At 45.9% G+C, this 20,274-nt stretch overlaps 1 protein-coding gene across 5 annotated transcripts in view; it reads left to right on the forward strand.

The window, feature by feature from the left end:
* The window catches only part of EVC2 (EvC ciliary complex subunit 2), a 117,130-nt gene that overhangs the window by 89,097 nt on the left and 7,759 nt on the right, over nucleotides 1–20,274 (forward strand). For all 5 annotated transcript variants that reach the window (XM_036921141.2, XM_036921138.2, XM_036921140.2 and 2 more), the window contains 3 exons: nucleotides 9,057–9,284; nucleotides 16,301–16,515; nucleotides 18,008–18,095. In XM_036921141.2, coding sequence (XP_036777036.2) covers nucleotides 9,057–9,284; nucleotides 16,301–16,515; nucleotides 18,008–18,095 — 531 coding nt within the window. The remainder of the gene's footprint in view (nucleotides 1–9,056; nucleotides 9,285–16,300; nucleotides 16,516–18,007; nucleotides 18,096–20,274) is intronic.

A 20,274-nucleotide genomic window follows, 5' to 3' on the forward strand; every position in this document is an offset into this window, starting at 1 on the left:
GTTCAATTCTTTTTTTACTTATTCAGTACTGGTATAAGGGAATGTTACTAACTTTTTAAGTCTTTCTAGACTCCCTTATTCTAGCTCAGGAGCTGACCACTAGTTCCAAGTCCTAGCTCTGCCAGTTTCTAACTGTGTGACCTTGAGCAGGTTACTAACTGCTATGTGGCCTAGGATACTCATCCTTTAAGTGTGGATAATGGAGGACCTACCTCTTAGGACTGTTACACAGGCCTGTCTGTTGATTCTCTTGGTTTTCTGCATAGGGTCATAATGTCTGCAGATAATCACAGCTTACAGCCTCCCCTCAATCCTTATGCCTCTTTTCTTGTTCTTACTGCCGTTTCCGTGTCCTCACCTGCTTGTTTCATCATCATCTCTCATTTCTATTGATTGATTTTCCTCTGGGTATGGGTCCTATTTTCCTCCTTCTTTGCATGTGTGGTAATTTTTGCTTGGATACTAGGCATTGTAGATTTCACATATTGAGAACTAGATTTTGTTGTTTTTTCCTTTAATAGTGCTGGAGCTCTGACATGTAAGTATGTTACTTGGGTTTAGTTTTATCCTTCCCAGACTTGCTTTTAAGCCTTGGTAGGTTCAGTCATGAGCACCTGTAGCAGAGGGCTAGCTCACGCCCACTGCTGAGGTGGGGCCGTCCCGAGGACGGCCCCTGCTTCCTTGTGTGCCACGGCGTCTTTTCTCTCTGGCTCATTGGGGCACAGACTCTCCCGGCTCTCTGTGAGCTCTGGAAATTGTTCTGCCTGTTGTTTCTGGTGGTTCTTCCCCTGGCCTAGTGTAGTTTTTTTTTCCCCAAGCATGCACAAAACTCACCCAAAGACTCGAGGACAGCCCTGCACATCTCTGGAGCTCCGTCTCTTTCTGTATCTCTTTCTCTGCTTCCTCTCTTTCAGACTCGGCCCCACAAATTCTGGACAGAGTGGCCTTCCAAACTCTGACTTTGTTTTCTTAACCTGCTGAGCCTGCCGGTTCCTCCTGGGTCCTCCACCGCACGTGTGTCCTGGGAACTGCATCCAGGCAGGAAGGGAGGGCAGCTGGGGGGCTCCACTTGTCTATTTATTTCCTTTTTCTCAAGAGTCCCACTGTCTGAAAACTATGGGATCATATACCTTATCTGGTTTTCTAATTATAGGAGAGTCAGTCTGGTAAGAGAGTAATCACCCCTCTGTACTTCCATCACGACCAGAAGTGGAAATATTTAATCTAGTGTTTTGTATTGACTTTTTATTTTGTTACATTTTAGTTAGAAAATAAAGTGTACATGGTAATGATGCTTTGGAATTTCCTGAAGCTAACCTTGTGGCTTTATACTAGGTCTGGTTTGAAAGGTATTTCATTTGTCTTCAAAAAGGCTGAGTATTTTCTGTTGGGTATGGAGAAGGGAGTGCTTGGAGGCAGGTCGGAGCCAGGTCACAGAGGCCTGGAAGGCTGCCCTAAGGGGCTCAGACCTCTGAGGCAACACTGGGAAGACTGAGGCACTCTGTTGTGAGCAGCTTGGGTGTGTATTCATCAGGAGCTCTGTAAGGAGGCTCCATGAGGCAGTGCTCCTCTCCTGAGCTCGCCCTCCTTGGCTGCAGGGGATCGGGGTCTTGTGACAGGCTGGCCTGTTCTTTCCCTTCTGTTTGCAAGTGGGACGTGGAATATAGGGTAGCAGTCCCAGCCCCTCCTAAGAAATGGCTTGATCCCTGAGGTTCCCTGAGACCAGACTCCTCAGCCAGGCTAAGGTTCCCTTGTGGGCTTGGCAAGAAAGAGACAGAACAACCAAGGAGGGCAGCCTGGAGGTGGGTGCCTGTTGGTGAAGGACATTTGGGCCCCTTCCCTGACCTCCAGGACACTCACCAGCTTGGGGCCTGTAGGACTGGAAGGCTGCCACTGCAAATGGCACCTGGCCAGGGTCTGACTTACTTAATGTTGATCAGGACAGAGAATGTGTTTTCCTCTTGTCCCGAAGCCTAGACCAACCCACAAACAGTGAATACACAGCACAAATTATGTGCCTCATTTTTACTTTCCAGTTTTTAGAAATGTCTGTCTATCTATCTATCTATCTACCTACCTACTTGTCTATCTGTCTATCTATCTATCTATCTATCTATCTACTTGTCTATCTATAATCTATCTATCTATCTGTCATCTATCTATCTGTCTGCTTGTCTATCTACCTATCTACCCATCTATCTATCTATCTATCTATCTATCTATCTATCTATCTATCTATCTATCTATCTATCTATCTACCTACTTGTCTGTCTATCTATCTATCTATCTATCTATCTATCTATCTATCTATCTATCTATCTATCTATCTATCTACTTGTCTATCTATCTATCTACCTACCTACCTACCTACTTGTCTGTCTATCTGTCTATCTATCTATCTTTCTATCTATCTATCTATCTATCTATCTATCTATCTATCTATCTATCTATCTATCTATCTATCTACCTACCTACCTACTTGTCTATCTATCTATCTATCTATCTGTCTATCTATCTATCTATCTATCTATCTATCTATCTATCTATCTATCTATCTATCTATCTATCTATCTATCTATCTATCTACTTGTCTATCTATCTATCTACCTACCTACTTGTCTGTCTGTCTGTCTATCTGTCTATCTATCTATCTACCTACCTACCTACCTACCTACCTACCTACCTATCTACCATCTATCTCTGCTCTTTACCCCACACTAAGGCTTGAAGAGTTCCCCTATTCGTTCATAAGAGCTTTTGCCTTGCTTTTTATGGTAGCAGCATTTCAAGGTGCTGTGAACCTTACATTATATAACCAGCTCTCAATTAATGGACATTTAGGTTCTTTTCAATCCCTTGATATTTCGAGAAATCTTGGAATCTCTGTATATATCCTATAACCTCTGTAGGGAAACAGGTGGAGCAACTATTACTGTTTCCACTTAAGAGATGGGAATACTGAGACTCAGAAAGGTCGAGAGGCCTGTCCAAGGTCGCTCAGCCGGCAGGTGGTGGAGTGGAGCCTGAGCGCAGGTCCCTGTGTCCTAGCGGCAGACGTATCCGGTGAATCCAAAAATGAAAGGAACGTCTCAGTTTATCCTTGGCCTGTTCTGCTGCTGGTTTTGCAGAGTATACATAAATTCCTAGGAACATTTAAATATAAATGAAAATGACATGATTGTATTTTCTGCTCACCTGCCATTTCTGGTATTTTACTTCTATTCTGGTGTTTTAGTGATGCTGCCCTCTGTCTGGATGGCACATCTACCAAGTAGCCATTCACCCATTCATTATGCATTCACTAGCCAGGTTTCACGCTACACTCTGCATGCCCAGTTCATTAGCAGTCCCCTCGTTCTGGAGCGGAACTCCTGCCCTGCAATTGGCTACACGTCCTATTGTGTCTCTGCAGCTGCCTCAGCAATTATGCAGAGGTGGCTGGCACTCCTGTCAGGAACAGCTCTTCACACTACTGTCATTTCATAAGTGACTAGATTTTAAGCATGAGAATAATGTGCTCATTTTCAGATGACCTAACGAAAGAAAATGATGGCACGGGTCCTTACAAAGCTTAAACAATAGGTGTATTGAAAGGGAATGCACTTCAGGAAGGGGAGAGAAAATCCATCTGTCCACAAAGACTGGGGCAACCTCTAGATGTTTCACTTCACGTCTGCTCTCACCCCTTTTTTATCCCTGGAGACAGTCTCTGTCAAAGTCATCTTACTGAAGCGCCATTCTGAGGGAAATTTCATTGCTTCCCTCTTCCCCGAAACCAAATCCTGATTCCTGAGCACGCATTCAAAGGCCTCACAGTCTTCAGCTTACCGTCTAGTCTTCTGTTCCACTCTATCTTTCACATGCTAAAGTGTTAGCATAGTTATCTTTGGATGGCTTGAATGTAGTAACTTTTTCCTACATTATTCACTTAAATATTTTACTTTCCATTTTTATCAAACTTACATATGCATTCTTTTAAAGAGTAAAATAATTCTATATGATTTGTGCTGAAAAAAATGCAGCTCCTTGTAGACACACACACACACACACATGCATGCACACACATGCACACATTTTCGAATCCCCAGGAGTGATGATTTAATTTTTCAGCTTGATCTTTTGGTGTCTACCTCTGTATCTCTAATAATATGCTTGTCTTGCAGTCTCTTGATTTCTCTACTTAGGGTGTTACCTACTCACTTTTCTTTACGGAAGATAAGATTTAGCTGTCTTTCTTCTTTCAGGCACAATAGGTTTCTGTTATTATGAGTATTTAAATGTTATTCACATCTGAACCATATAAAAACTGAGATTTACTTTCCTGTATAACTTTTTGTTTTTCCTAGACTTAATATTGTCCTTTGGTTTCTTTTTGATTACTTTTTCTATGTACTTACCACTAGTTCAGTCTACATCTTGACAGTTGACCAAATATCCTATCAGGACCACAACATGACTCATGCTTTCTAATAATTCCATCTTTTGAGGATGTCTTTCTTTGCGCCTCTGGTGTGCCCCAATCTAGATGTTGTCCTCTATGCCTTATACACAGGGCCATCCTGGGTTCATGCTATGAATTTCCTTCACCTTTCTCTTTTGTGATTTGTTCTTTTTTTCAGTGAGATACTTCCTCTATTAGTTTCCCAGGAAAGAGCCATGGGGGATTTAATATTTTGAAATTGTGCATGATTGAAAATGTTTTAATTACTGTTGGATAGTTTGACCAGTCTTAGAATTTGGAAAAATCTTCTTGAGTTATTTTGATGATTAACTCCTCTTATCTCTGTTCCTAGATATATAATTAATCAGATGTTAGACCTTCTGTACATTTGTTTTCTGTTTCCCCTTTTTCTTTTTACTATTTTCCTTCTCTCTGTTCTTTTGTTTTACTTTCTGGAGAATATCCTAAGTTTTATCTTCCAGATCCTTGAGTTTTTATTTTTTTTTTCTAATTTTTCAAGAGAGTTTTTTTCTTTCTGAATGCTCTTTTCTTAAGGAATTAACATTCTCTTGTTGTTTTAAGGCTACAGTAACTTCTTGGATCTCTGAGAACATTAATGTCTTTTAAAGTTATTTGCTAAAAAATTCCTGCATTTTTACTGTTACCTCTGCGTTCATTAGAGGTTTTCCCAAGTGAGTGGTCATCCGTGGCGGTCTCCTCATGTTTGGTAGTGGGATACTTAAAAGCTGCTTGCAGGGTCTGAGCCTGTAGATGGAACCTGTAGCCTGTGACCTTCCTTCTGGTGTGACTGGGCTGGACCGTTTACTGGGGAGAGGAGCAGAAGGCAATGCTAGTATCTTCAGGTCTTTCCTGGAGGCTGGTCTGAGTCTCCAGGGACGACCAGGCTCCTGCTCTGAAGATAAAGGCCTGGCTGCTCACATTTGAGGAGCTAAACTGGGGGAAAGCTGGGCTTCTAGTAGTTAGTATATAAAATTTTACTTGAGCTCTCTGTTTGCAGTTGGGAACCTGGTTTCTCTAAGTGCAGAGACTTTTCCAGAGAATAAATCCCCAGTTACCTGCTAGGCTGAGGGAGGAGCAGTTGTCTGCTGGGCAGAAGGCTGGGTTGGGGGAGTTCTGGGAGAGCTTTTAGTGAGATGTGCAGCCTTTCTTCTTGGTTCCCTTTGGCTTTTACCCCCGGCTCCGGATCTGCCTGCCTTCTCTGAGACGTGGGGACCCCGCAGTATAAATGATGCTGTCTCTTGGCGTTCTCCCTTGCTGGCTCAGAATCCAGCTTTTGGGGAACTACTAAGTGCTTTGCTACTCCATCATCTACTTTCCAGCTTTTCATATTTTGTTGCACATTTTGTTTTCTCTCTCATTTTCCCCCATCTTTCCCTTCTGCCTTAAAGAAAATGGAAATATGTGTTAGAAATCTGCAATCTTTCACCAGAATTATTCATTAATATTTTACATTGTACATGTATTTTATGATTAGAAATGAAGAAACTTTTTTAAAGTAGGAAAGAAAACCCCCCAGCATTACAAACCATTATTTTTACCTTTTCCTGCAGCCAAAGGAGACTCTACTTAGCTAATTATAATACTGCTAATAAAAGTAGTAATAGTGGTAATAATATGGCAGCTGCTCTTCATTACGGGCTCATTAGGTACCAGAGACTAGCCATTATTTCCTGTTGTTTTATTGTTTCTTTTTCACACACAAAACAGACTCAGAGAGGTTAAGTAACTTGTCTAGGTCACACAACCTAGTTAAGTGGTAAGCCTGTATATCAGAGACAACAGATAACCATAAAAAAAACAGACAAAACTGTGCTGACTGGTTTAAGGCAGGCATCCTTAAACCAGAGATTTTTGCACTTTGTAGATAACAATGTCCTTCCAGACATAGAATTAAATTTTTCTCTCTAAATTTAAGCACTAATGATGTTTATTTACCAGAGTGATATATTTCATTTAACAAATAATACACTTTACTGATGGAAGGTGGTGGAGAAAGTCTTAAATTTTGAACCCATCCAGCAAAGCATGGGTTAAACTGATCTGCTTTTTGGCAGGAACACACACACATACTTACATCTAAAGAGCGTTGCCTCAGCCTTCTCTTCCCAGCATTTGGATATAAGGTTCTTAATGTGACCACTCTCTTTCCGCTTGGAGGGCCGTCGCTAGTGACATCCCGGCCTCTCTCCCTCCGTTGCCCACTTTTCTCTAAGGAGGGTGTTCTCTGATTGGTGGGTTTGCAGAAGGAACTGGGCATGCCCAGTGCGGTCCCTCCTCTCTCGAAGCCAGCCTGCCTGCAGGGAGCACCCGGCTCCCTCCGTGATGTGCTGAGTTTGATGAGGAGGCCTGCTAGTTGGGGGAGTGTGCATTCTTTTGGGCAAACATCTGAGCCACATTGTCCGATCTAGTTTTCATCAATTTTAAAGCCATCATTTGGCATGTCTGTGGCTCACCCATACATCTGGTTGTATTTGTTTCCAAACCCCGACAGTTGAGACATCTTGAACTCCTAAGAATCCCAGTAACTCTGCTAGTCGACAGGAGTTCGTTTTATTTTGCATTTTAAGGACATCACACTACGTGGAAGAAATTACACCTTTGAAACACGCATGCTTGTCAGGGAATAAGGAAGTTGTTTGAAATTCCCATTTAACATAAGAGTATTTAGCAGCATATTATTTTGAAAATGAATTTTTATTAATTTAGCTGGCTTGAATATTTAATGAAGCCTGTCATTAATATTGCATAGAAATGCAGATCTGTTTCCTTTCCCAGGAGTTCTTTCAGGCAAGGATGAGAAGCCTCTCTAGAGACACAGTCTTATGGTGCTGCAGTTAACAAATTAAGCTCCAAAGAAGAGGAGGAAAGGATTTTGGAGAATCTTTCTTTTCCTAAACTCACTGCCTACGTTGTTCTTACAACACATACAAAAGGATTTACCCTTACCCCCGAATTTAGGTGTGAATTTGCATAAATAAAACTTGAGGTATCCCCCATGCTACCTCATCTGCCCTGCACCTCTGCACTGTAGGATATTTGGGCCACCTCGCATCCAAAGGTGGGAAGCGTGAGACCACAGGGGGTAACAGGAGGAGAGCTCGTGGCAGGGGTGTATTAAGGGAGCCTCTCATCCGTTCCTGGTCCACCTGCCCATCACCTGTGTTTTCCCGCTTCCAGGACTTTCTGGAGTTTTGCCATGGCCCTTCCCACTGCCTCGGGGGAGAGACTCCCTTCCTGCAGCCGACACCAGGACCGCAACCTGGTTTCTCCGTCCCGCAACCTGGTTTCTCCGTCCCGCAGGGCCTCATCTCCCCCGCTCCCTCCCAGCTTTGGTCTAATCCACCCTCTCATCCCTTCAGGCCCCAGGCACTCCTGCCTCAAGGCCTCAGGTGGCACCACTCCCGCCCTGCATGCCTGGGTCCTTCAACACCCAGTTCAGATGCCAGTGTCCCCACCAGCTTCCCGGAGCCCTCCGCCCCCTCCGTCCTCTCAACCACGCCTAGCACGTTTACAGACCACCCTCACAGCACCAGTGGTTCTGCCTGTAATAGTAATGTTAATGCCAACAAAAATACCACAAGAGCTAGCATGTATTGAACACTCCAGTGTGTCACTGTTCTAGACAAAAGCAGTAGATGCTACAGTGATCACAGTGTCCCTGTGAGGGACTCCTGCTCTTGGCCAGGACAGAATAGAAAGGCTCAAATCACCCACATCACCTGAAACAAAAAAATGAACGAACTACACGAAGCAGTGGTCTTCAGGACAGCGGACAGCAGTCAGACGTGGTCCCTGAGGAGCGGGAAGACAGGCATGGAGCCCTGTGATTGCCCCACCATCCTGCCCCAAAGAGCTTCCAGGCTTTGAGCAGGCAGCTGTGTGGGTGGGTGGAGAGGGGGCAGGAGAACCTTTCCAGGCAACACCTAGCTGGGATCAGGGCCCCAGGGCCTGTTTTAGGAAGCGTGAACTTCCTCTAGGGTGAGGGCCTTGAAGAATTTTGCACTGAATAGCAACACGGTCCCATTTACCTTTGAGAGTGATAAATGCGGAATGAACAGCTTGACTCCAAAAGCCCCGTGGTCTTTTTTTGCATGAAAGTGTAGTTGATACACAGTATTATATTGCTTTCAGGTATACAACATAGTGATTCAGCAGTTACATACTTTATTAAATGCTCACCCTCAGTAGCACAGTTCTGTCAACACAGAAAGATGTTAAAGAACTATTTATTGACTGTATTCTCTATGTTGTACTTTTTATCCCCATGACTAACTTATATTATTATTGAGTGGACAAATACCATATCATTTCACTTAGAAGTGGAATCTAAGAACAAAACAAAACAGCCATAGACCTGTAGCATCTTTCTAAGTAGAGCTGCCCCCTGCGGGCTTCAGCTGCCTGCTGTAGAGGCCAGCGCCGCGCCGCCTCTTTGCAAATGGGTGAGGCCTTCATGAATCCAGAGTCCTGAGTGCATGACCGCTTGTCACCAAGTCCTGAATTCATGACAACCATGTCTGACAGGTGCTGCCTATAAGGCGCAGGCTGCCCTCCACTCACACTTTCTGGCTCCTGGCTGCCGCCCCACATCCAGGTTCGGGGAGAATTGCTACGGGAGAGACGGCAGCAGCTGGAGGCCCAGGAGGGACGCTTTGTGGAGGCCCTTGTCTCCCTGCAGTTCCAGAAAGCAGCCAGGACAGTCAAGACCCTGTGGGCGTACACCGCCCTCCTGAGCGTCCAGGACCTGCTCCTGCAGGAGCTGGGCGAGTCGGGGACCCTGACGAAGTCGGCCTGCGCACGGATCCTGGAGTCCCACAGCCCGGTGAGTGCAGGGTCGGCGGGAAGGAGGGTGGGTAGGAGCCCACACCGCACCCGGTGGCTCCTTCTGTGGCCGCCTCTGTTCTTCAGGTAGGTGGTCACCCGTCCCGTCTGTCCTCAGGGTCGTGGTGACGCCTAAGGGAGGTACCGGGAGCACGCGGCCACCCTTGCCACCTGAGGCTGCTCGATTTCATTCTCTCAGAGGCAAACCTTTTGAATTTAAACACTTTTAACATCTCTGAAACTGGAATGTGCATCCTACATGCACGTGAACAACAGTGGTTTCTGTCATAGTGCTACGGAAAGTAAGAGTGTATCATTCAATTAATGCTACTTTAGATGCAATGAAATATCAGATTGTTGTTAATTGTTACAATTCTAATTATTACCATTATTCCTACATGGTGCATTTTTTTCAAGGCTTGAGAGGTATAGTCATAAAACAAAAGCTTTGAAAGTAAGTGTTTTTGAGGACTAACTTTAGGTCCCTTCTGTGTAGATTTTAGAATTTCACACATCATTATTATTATTATAATACTTATAGTAAGAAAGAGGAACTCCCATTCACTGAGTGCCAAGTATGTTGCAGGCAAGCACTGACAAGCTGGGAATGGCTGCGCTCTCCCTGAAGCACTAATAACTCATAATCATGCATCAGAAGATGATCAATTGCCTGTGATTAATATTAAGCACAATTTTACACTGCTTCACAATGTGTTTGTTGTCATGCCCCATACTACTTAATTATTGAGCCATTCTGTGAAGTAGGCACATAATTGCTTAATTCTCAGTAAAGAAATGGAGGTTCGGGCAGGTCAAGGTGCAGGTCAAGTTCTTTGTGAAGTCCATGTAGCTAATAAATGCCAGGAGCCAGAAGTGCAATGTGTTTGTGACGTCAACCTGCTACATCACATTCGTGGACTATCCCAGCGGATCTTGCCAGCAGGGTTTCCCATAATTTCTTTTTAAAAGTCATAAATAACATTAGATGCTGACGAGTCTAAGACTGTTTTCCCCATGAACATTATGCCCCTTGCACTATGACAGCTGTTTTGGGGGATAGAAAGGAAGTGGGTATTCCAGCACAGAGCACCCATATGCTAGATAAATACTTTTTAATGCTTTGTGAGTTCACAAGAGAATGTGGAAAATCCCCAAGGGCCAAGGATATCCCAGAGAAAGCTGACTTCAGAGGGACATGAAAGCAGATGCAGAGGCCGAAATCCAGGGCCAGAGGCTGCAACCTGGAACGCAGGACATGTGGGATGTTCTGAGGGTGCAGAACACCCAGAAAGCTACCTGCTGCCAGAAGGCACCACGAGGGAAAGCCGGCTCTCTCTTGCCCTGCTGCAGGCAGGGGTGCGGGAGAAGGGGAAGGAAGTGACTCAGGAGGGGGATGTCTTCCTTGAGAACTGGTATTCAGAAGCTTCTGCTGGTGAGGAAGGAATCCAAAAGTACTTTGGCCATTAAGTCAGGAAATATCCAGAATGATAAATTACCATGGTTCCAGGTTGGACAGCTGCCCTGGTGCACGGCCACAACAAAAGCAAATTCTCTCCAGAGAAAAATATTCTCAGTCTGGGCAGCTCTGGATTTCTACCAGTGAGGTTCAGCCAAATAGGAGTTCACAGTTAAAATTAGAAAAAGTTATTGAACACATAAAGAAGCAGGGTGAGAGGACCTATTACAGGAACAACAGAAAAATAACAGATTAAAATCCCCCAAAGACTCGAGATGCCTGAATTATCAGTATGGAATATAAAATAATGATTTAAGAAATGATTAAAGATAATACCAAAATGATTTTAAAATTTCATTCACCCAGAGAGCAGAGCCATTCTAAACTCGCATATAGGTAATAAAAGATCCAAAATAACAGAAGAAAAATTGCAAGGAGAAATTGGTAAGTCTGTCATTGTAGAGGGAAATTGCAGCACATCTCTTTCCATGGTTGATTGGCTAATCAACTGAAACACAAGTAGAGATATAAGTGAATTGAATACCACACTGAACAACCTGTATTTAATGTACATCTACAGAATCTCACAGCCAACAGTTAATAAATATATATTTTCCTTCAGCCCACATTGGAACAGTTAAAAGTAATTGATTACACAGTATCATTTTGACCACCTTTTTGTAAAAGGGTAATTAAGTTTAAGTCAGGGTTTAAAAAGATTATTACCAAAAGCCCTTTCTTTGGAAGTCTTAAAGCATCCTTCTGAATAATTCATGGGTCAAAGAAATCATAATGTAAAATTTGAAATATACATTAAAATTTGCAGCATTCAGCTAAAGCAGTGTTTAGAGGACAGTTTGTGCCCTAAACTAATATATATTAGACAAGTAGAAATTCTGACAATTAAGTTCACATTAAAAAGTTAGGAGAAAAACAGCATTGAGCCTGTAGAAAGTAGAGGGAAGGAAGATAGGATAAATAAAATAAAAACCGCAAAATTGCCAAAAAAAAAAAACCCAAAAAACAAAACTACCAAAGAAAGAATAAAGTAAAAAGTTGAATTTTCTTAAATAACAAATATCTGGCCTTTAAAAAAAAGAAAAGACATTTTAAAAAGTGAGACGGGATAAGCAAATAACACCAGAAGTATAAAACAACAGAACTATACAGTTGGGTTTTAAAAAGTTAAATTCTGTGATCAAGTTTATGCAGATGAATTTGAGAACTGGAATGAAAGGGAAATTTTTGTAGAAAAATATAAATTGCCGAAATCAACTCAAGCAAAAAAGCAGTCTATATAATCATATTACCATGGAAGAAATTGGTTTAGTAGTTAAAAATCTGCTGACACACACAGAAAACACCTAACCCCGGTAGTTTCGTATAGGTGATCCCCACCAAACTTTAAGGTAGCAAATTTTTCCAATTTCACATATAAATTATTCCTGATGTTACAAAAAATAGGGACTGTTTCTCATTTTATGAAACTCAGATAACCTTCACACCAAAACCAGACATGAGTAGTGTGAGAAAGAACGATTACATTCCAGCCCTTGAATATCTATATACAATCCATAAACAAAACATTACTAACATAATCCAGCCATACATGATTAAAAAAGTTAATGCAACATGGCCAGGTTAGATTTACCCTAGGAATATAAAGTTGGTTTGACATTAGAATATCCTACAGAAGTCACCAGATTAACAGATCAAAGAAGAAAAGAGAAAAACTCATGATCATTTCAGTGTAACAGAACAAATATTTTATCAAATCAACACCCATCCAAGATGAAACTCTTAGTAAGTTTATAACAGGAGGAAACCTCTCCAGGATATTTACCCAAACCCTACAGCAGGGGTCACTCTGCAGGGTGACTGGCATGGGGGTGGGCCACTGCCCTGAATCATAGGTGAAGAGATGGGGCCTTCAGAGGGGTGGGTCCAAGGCCAGGTGTGAAGTGAAGACAGTAGGAGCCCTTCGGGGTAAGTGCCCTGAGGAACACCCTCAGGTCCACCCTGAAAAGCCTAAGGGCCCCTTTTCCTTGAGCCACCCTGATTTCTATTAGTAACTGGGTAGTGTAGCACTGGCATGTCAGTTTTACCTGAGAGTCGTTTTGAGTATAGTCAAAGCTTCCTTATTGTCAAGTGTGTTTAGAATAGAAGCATTAAGGTGTCTGGAATTGGAAGCAACTAATAATAAATCACATGATTCTGTATTATTAAATCGGTGGTAAAGTGATGGATATGATGCCATTTTTTTCTTGATTTACATTTGGAAGGAAGACAAACGTGTTCTGTGAAAACCGCTTTTCCGTTGGGAACAGGCTTTGAAGCTGTTAAGCATTCAGGAGAGTTAAAAAAGCATGAAATGAAATGCTTTGGAAGAAATGACTCTTAAGAAAACTCTATCAAATGCACCTCATTTGTTGAAAGATTTAGACTCACTTTGTGAAATTGGAACATAGATAAGGCATAAGTGAATCACAGTGCCAAGTGACAGTGATGGGCAAATTTAAATAGTACGGACTTACCCATAGCAGACAGGGTGACCCCAAACTAACTGCACGCACTGTATTTGCATTTCCATTTAAATTGCTTTGCATCCTTTTCCAAGGCCTGTTCCACTTTTCCAGGCCTGAACGGGCGTCTTCCTCGCTTTTAACTCCTGCTTACGGCCCACCTGCCGCTAGTCATCCAGTCTGGATTCTGCCTAAATTTCCTCACTTCTGATTTTTGCTGCCCAGCTTCACTGCTGTGATGAATCTAGACCCGAAAAATAAAGAAAACACTAAAAGTAAGTCGCTCGCAGCAGTTCAGCTCTCATTAAGTTCAAAGCATCATGTTGCATAAGGTTCAAGCCTTCCACCAGTCCCATGATATTTTTATACCCATTCTACAGATGAAGGGGTGAGGCCTAGAAAGGACAGGTCAGTGCACCAAGGCCCCAGAGCTGGAAAGCAGAGCGAGCCTTCTCCTCCTGCCGGCAGAGCCCAGCTCCTCTCCTCACGTCGCTTCCTGCCTCGTCCCTCTCCCTACTGTGGTCCCCTCCAAAATGCAGCCAGCGGAATCTTTCTAAAAAATAAGAAGGATCACAGACAGTCCTATTCCCAGGTCCGTATTTAAAAATCTCACCACCACCACTCTCAGACCCTGCGGGTTAGCCCCCCAACTTTCTCGCTACTCCTGAACATGAGACATTGCGGCCTCTGAGGGACCTCTGCCTAGTAAGTTTCTGCCGCACCCCTTCAAATTCCCATCCATATTCTAAGACAAGTCAGAAGTTGCCTCTGTGAAGCCATTGTGGTTCCTCTGGGCAGAGTTGGTATCTGCCAGTTTTGCTCTCAACAGCCTCCCACCTGCAGCCTCTGCCATAGTGGATGATGGTCATTACCCATCACAGGACTATTTGCACAGCTGTCTTCCACACCAGAGTAAGTTTCCAGAGTCTAGGGGCCCTGTCCCATTCAGCCCTTAGTCCCTGTGCCCAATAAAAAGCTGGGACTGTCTGTCTGTTGGTCAATCTATCTAGTTTATCTCTATCTATCTATCTATCTATCTATCTATCTATCTATCATCTGTCTATCTATTGTCTGTCATCTATCTATATCTATATCTATCTATCTGTCTGTCTGTCTGTCTGTCTCCATTATCTACCCGTCTATCCCCCCATCCCACAGCGCCTCTGGAGTGCTTCCTGGAGGCGAGAGATCTGGGAGGTGGGGCCCCGAGTCAGAGAAACCTGAAGTCACTCCTCGCTGTGGCTCTTGCCCAGCACCTTGATTTCAGGAGATTTACTGCTATTCTCTGTGTCTCAGCTATCTTATCTATAAAACGTGATGGTAACAAATTCCTCCCTTCTGCTGCTTTGTGAAGATTAAATAAATTAATTCACGTAGAGACACTGGGAATCGAACCTTGCTCAGCGCAGGCATGCAGTACCTGCCGGCTGCCATTACTAGGCTCATCCTCATCCTCATGAGGGCCAAGATGCTGATGATGTCGGCAGCTGTTTCCTCTTCCACAGCCAGGCGCTGGTCCCTGCTGGGCAGAGGGGTGGACACGCCAGCTGCAGTCCCAGGGTCCCTGCCCTCAGCGTGTAAAGTCCAATGAGGAGAGCAGGCATTAAGGGAGACAATTCCAGAACCACGTCTTGAATTCCACATGTGTTAAGTGGTAAGCTGACGTCTGGGAGAACTTACCATCACCAGCTAACCTGCAGGACGCATTTCCACCTCATTTTCTCTTCCCAGCCCAGGCTCACCCCGTCTAGGAAGAGGAAAGCGACACGCCAGCCCTCTGTGCTCTGCCTCAGTTTGGGAAATGCTGGCAGGAGGGGGTTCGAGCCTTCCCTGTGCAGTGGGCTGGGACTGGCACCTCAGTGGAAGTCTGGTCTGTGACCAGGCCCCCAGAGTGCTGACAGGTCACACTGTCGGAAACTCATTAGCACTGGTACAACCTGTGTGTGTGGTTGTTTCCATTTGGGATGCTGCAGCCAGACCCATGGTCAAAATGAGAGATCTCAGCGTGTGAGATGCCCGTGCTTGGGGCTGTTCAAAGGCTTCCAGATGCTCTCCCCACACTATGATCTTGGTTCACCTCTCTGTCCATCTTCCCTTCTATCTTGGCTCTTTCTGAGCCTTGGGGGGGCTTTGGGACCCCTTTGAGAAATTCATGCAAGCTTTGGCTCCTCTGTGAAAAGTCAGCCCATGTTGCACATATCGTAGGAGGATCAGGGACCACCATCCCCGCATGGAGCCCAGCCAAGCTAAACCCCACCCAGACCCTCACGCACACTTAGAACACTGGCCAATCTGGCAAATAAAGGATTCAGTGTTTGCATGCTACGAACTGCTGCCTGCCTCTTACCCACCTGAGCAGGCTGTGGATACTGCTTATCTGATTCTGGTGGCCTAAGAATGCAGATTTCTTCTCTTTGACCAAGAAGAGGCAGGATAGGCTGATGGCTAAAGGTAAACCGTGGAGCCAGCTGGCCTGGTCTCGAATTCTGACTCTGCCACTTAAAAACTGCGGAAGGTGGCAAATTACTTCAACTCCCTCTGTCTCTAAATTCTTATCTGAAATGGGAAATAAGACTACATATTCCATAGGATTGTTACAGGGATTCAGTGAGATTAACATTGTAAAGCACTCAGACTCGTGCTGGCAGGCCCTGAGTGAGTTCGTGTCAGCCACGTCGCTGTGCTCCAGAGCAGCCTCTGTCCGTGCTGGAGGCATGCAGATCCCCACGTGTCAGGGACAGGCGCCGGCTGCCAGGCACAGAGCTGAGGGCTGCAGACGGCAGCAGGGAGATGCGGCCCTGCCCCCAGGAGCTCACACTCCAGCAGGATAGGGAAAGGTACGGCTGGCGGGGGGAGCAGGGCGTGTGGAGGCACAGAGGCAGGAGAGGTGCTGGTGGAGCCCGGGAGCTCTGCTTGGCCTGGCTGGGTGGGGAAGGCAGGCAAGAGCAGGTGGTGCCAGGCTTCAGGGCCATGCCCAGGGGCCAGACTCCCTCCTGCAGCCCATTTGCTCTGTGCTCATTGCCTTCCCCCTGTGTGCAGGAGCTCCAGGAGCTGGAGAGGAAGCTGGAGGAGGAGCTGGCACACCAGGAGGCAGCCCAGCTGCAGCGGGCTCTGGCAGGTCGGCAGCCGGGGGCGGGCGATGGGCCCGGGCTTCTGGACGAGCCAGAGGAGACGGATTCTGAAAGGCAGGTCTCTGCCATCCTGCAGCGAGCCCTGAGCAAGCGCCAGAGGCTGCTGGAGCACCGCCAGCAGAGGTGAGCAGAGCGCCCGGGGGCAGCGTGGTGTCAGGCCCCTGCAGGCCTGGAGGCAGGCAGCCTCTCAGATTCATCTGGACGTGGCCCCCTGGGGCTCCCACGCTCCTGTCTGAGGGGCCTCTCAGCGCCCAGCCCAAACCGCTAACTTTGGAGCATACATTTTCCCTGACATCTTTCTATGCTTCACTTTTTTTCTTTTGAGTATCATTGAAGGTTAATGAGCATAGTACTTTCAAACTTTTTATTTTGAAATAATTGCAGATTCACAAGGAGTTGCAAAATAGTGCACAGAAGTTGCGCGTGCCCTTTACCCAGCTTCCCCCAAAGCTACGTCTTACGGAATCACACCTCACTGTCCAACCAGGGACTGACATTGGCGCAATGTAATGACGACAAGCCTTCTGAGACCTCACCATAAATGTAGTATTTTATGTCCTGCTTTGACAAAATTATAAAACAGAACCCCCATCTTCTTTTTGGGTAATTTTTTGCAATTTTTCCAATTAACAGACAATGAGCCTTTGCCGATGGCATTAAGAACTGTGGGAAAACATAATTAATTTTCAATAGCTTCATAATTTTCCACTGTGAATATAACGTTGCTGTGGAAAGGATAGGGTGCCAACTATATACACAGTGTGATTCCATTTTTTAAAACACACAAGCACATTTAATTGGAAGGAAATGGACTAAACTGTAATGGATGTGATTTCTGGATGGTGAGATTATGGGTGATTTTAATTTATTTGATTATGGTTTCCTGGGTAAACATAACATCAAAGTACAATTCAGTTCCATGGAAATAATTGTATGAGAGGTTTAATCATGTGATCAGAGATGTTGGCTTGATTTAGGCCAGGAGTTCAGGGTATATGCTACCCCTGTGTGCTCTGTGCTTCCTGAAGGAAATTGTTGATGGGATCAAGCTTTTGATAGGAGTTTGGGTGTATAGACCAGCAAGAATGCAGGGCGGATAATCCATGATGTCACCTTTATCAGTTAAGGGATAAGACCCCCGCTGTGGAACTCAGGAAGCCTGATGGAGACCCTCGCTGGAAAAGGTGCCCCAAGCCTGTGTGGTCAGCCCCAGGGCGATGCTCAGAAAATGGTTCAACGGTTCTGTGCATGAGCACGTGGTGGACGAAGCCCCCAGACTGTAGTCTTCTTGAGCACGGCTGTGACAGCCCATCCTGAGTTTTCAAATCAGGATCCCAGATCACCCTGCAAAGCCACAGAAAGTCTCCATACAGCTCCCACGAAACTTCTTGCTTTGAGGAGCCCTCTGGCCTGCTTGGGCCTTCTGTGATACATTATTTGCCAAGTAATCTAGGCACGAAGAGGTAAGCCTCTTCTGGCCTCGCTTTCAATGGATTTTTAAAACAGTAGTGTAGATTGGATTTGTGATGCTTTGTTACTTAAATAACTGGATGATCTTCTCATAGTATCACTTTATAACACAACTGGACTCACGTAGAGTTTATTTTCACTCTAGTTTGAGAGAGGAGCAAGAGGCCAGTGCTGTGCTTGAAGACCTGCTGGAGAAAATGGAGAACGACACCTTTGTGACCCTGTATGGCCAGGTGAGAGCACCTTAGCCGGTTCTGCTCCAGCCCTCGCCAGCACGTCGCCTCACCTTCTTCTCAGAGTCCACACTTCCTGGCCCGTACGATGGGGATAACGCAGACCTCAGGGACTGCAGAAAGGGTTTATAGAAAGGCCCTGGCACAGGCAGGCAGAGGGGGGACATTCGATCAGGCGTTAACGACAGCAACAATGACCACAGTAATTTTTGCCCTGGTCAGTTTTTTTGTGATTCTACAGGAACCCAAAAGCGCCTCCTCTTCCCAACCCTCAGTAAGTTCAATAGGCACAGAGTAGGTTCCACCAGGAACAAAGCTGGCCATGGAAATCGGCCGCACGAAGGGGCCAGTGAGATCACACCCCACGTTTCAGCTTCTCTGAGTTGAGATGGGCTGATCGTCTCGTTCGTGGCCAGTTGGCAGCTCCCACCTCCCTTTCCGAGGTGGAGCTCCCAGGCTGTGTGCAGGTTGCCATGTGCAGAGTGACTTCCAAGTCTGTTGTTGTGTTTTATATGCATCCTGAGGTGGGCTTCCCCGCGTCTGTACCTACCAGGAAGCATGGCTTATGACGGTGGCTGACGGCAGTCACACACCTGGCGGGAGGGGCTTGCTGACTTTGCTTCGGGAGTTGAGTGATGTCGGGGTCATGCTCTGCGGGTCCTCCCGCCTCTCCTCCTGCAGACCCAGCGCTGTGTCTGTGTTGAGGTGAAGAAGGAAAAGAACACAATCTCCACCTGCTTTTTCTTTCCAAGAAAGTAAACGCCCCCTGGTCGCACTGCGGATTCTACTCATGCCCGCGGGAGAACTGGCCTGTGCGCCGCGGCTCCAAGTCCGGTGCTTCCTCAGCCTCCAAGAACGGGGTCAGCAGGCACAAAGGAGTCCTTTGATGTGTCCAGCCAGCAGAATTGGCCACAGTGTCCACAGGCACACACGGCTTCCCAGATGGCAGTCGTTTCTTCCTGCTGCTCTAACAGACCACAGACACAGTGATCCCCCAAGAGCACACGTTTATTACCGTGTAGTTCAGTAGTCAGAAGTCCCACAGGAAGTGCAAGGCAGCTTTGCGTTCCTTCTGGAGGCTCTGGGGAGAAGGGTTCCTGCTCATTCTTGTGACTGGCTGAATTTGGTTCACTGCACTATAGACCTGAGGTCCCTGTTTCTTTGCTGGCTGGTCGCAGCTTCTAGAGGTACCTGCATTCCTTGGCTTGTGGTTGCCTTCCAGGAAAGCTGCTCTGCTTTTAAGGACCCATATGATGATGAGGTAATAATCTGGGTAATCTGGATAATCTGGGACAATCTCAGTCAAGATCCTTAGCTTTAATCCCATCTGCAAAATCCCTTTGTTGTATCAGGTGACATTCGCACATTCTGGGACCAGGGCATAGAAATAGTGGTGGCTCATTTTTCTGCCCACTTCACTAAAAAAGAAGTCAAGGTTAGTATTAGCAGGCTCAAGGTCAGTGGTGAATCTATTGTGCTCTCTCCCGCTTGGCGTGAGAGCTGACCTGGGCTTGCTAGATACAGCAAAAGAACACGTGCTCTGTGGCAGGACCCAGGCAAAGTACTTGTCATCTCAGTGTCAGGCAGGGTCTGTCATCATCCCCCTTAAGGACAGAGGCGAAAGTCTTGCCCAGGTTCTGAGGACCTATGGGGAGCTAGGATCGGAGCCCACTTTCTTCCTACCCTGCACTTCTCGGAGAATTGCCTGAGCTCTGGCCGGGGATGGGGGAGGAGCTGAATCATCATCAGGTCCTCTGTGCACCAAGGATTATCCTGGGCGCTTCTCTCTGCTACTCATTCAATCCTTGCAGAAAGCTGGGCAGTGGGGAGCGTCCTCTCCGTCTTATGAATTGAGGAGCTGAGGCGAGTCACAGAGGTGGCGGTGGCAGGAGGGCACGAGGCACGCCGCTGCTCCTGGGGGTTTGGGACTCAGCTCAGAGCTGGGGGCCACACCGGCTGCACGCCGGTGTTTCCCTGCAGAGCAGCCAATGCCTGGCCAGGTCTCCTACCCGCACTCTGATCCTTTTTCTTCTTTGTCACTCAGAGACTTAACAGAAGGCTAGAGTGTCACATGCGGAATTCCATCCCAGTTCACTTCTGCACGCTTGGTTCATTTAAATCGTGAGCTCAGAGTTCACCCTGAGGAGTAATTGCTGCTGGAGTGGAAGGCCTGGGCATC

The sequence above is a fragment of the Manis pentadactyla genome, chromosome 5 (assembly GCF_030020395.1).
Source record: "Manis pentadactyla isolate mManPen7 chromosome 5, mManPen7.hap1, whole genome shotgun sequence".
Classification (NCBI taxonomy): Eukaryota; Metazoa; Chordata; class Mammalia; order Pholidota; family Manidae; genus Manis; species Manis pentadactyla.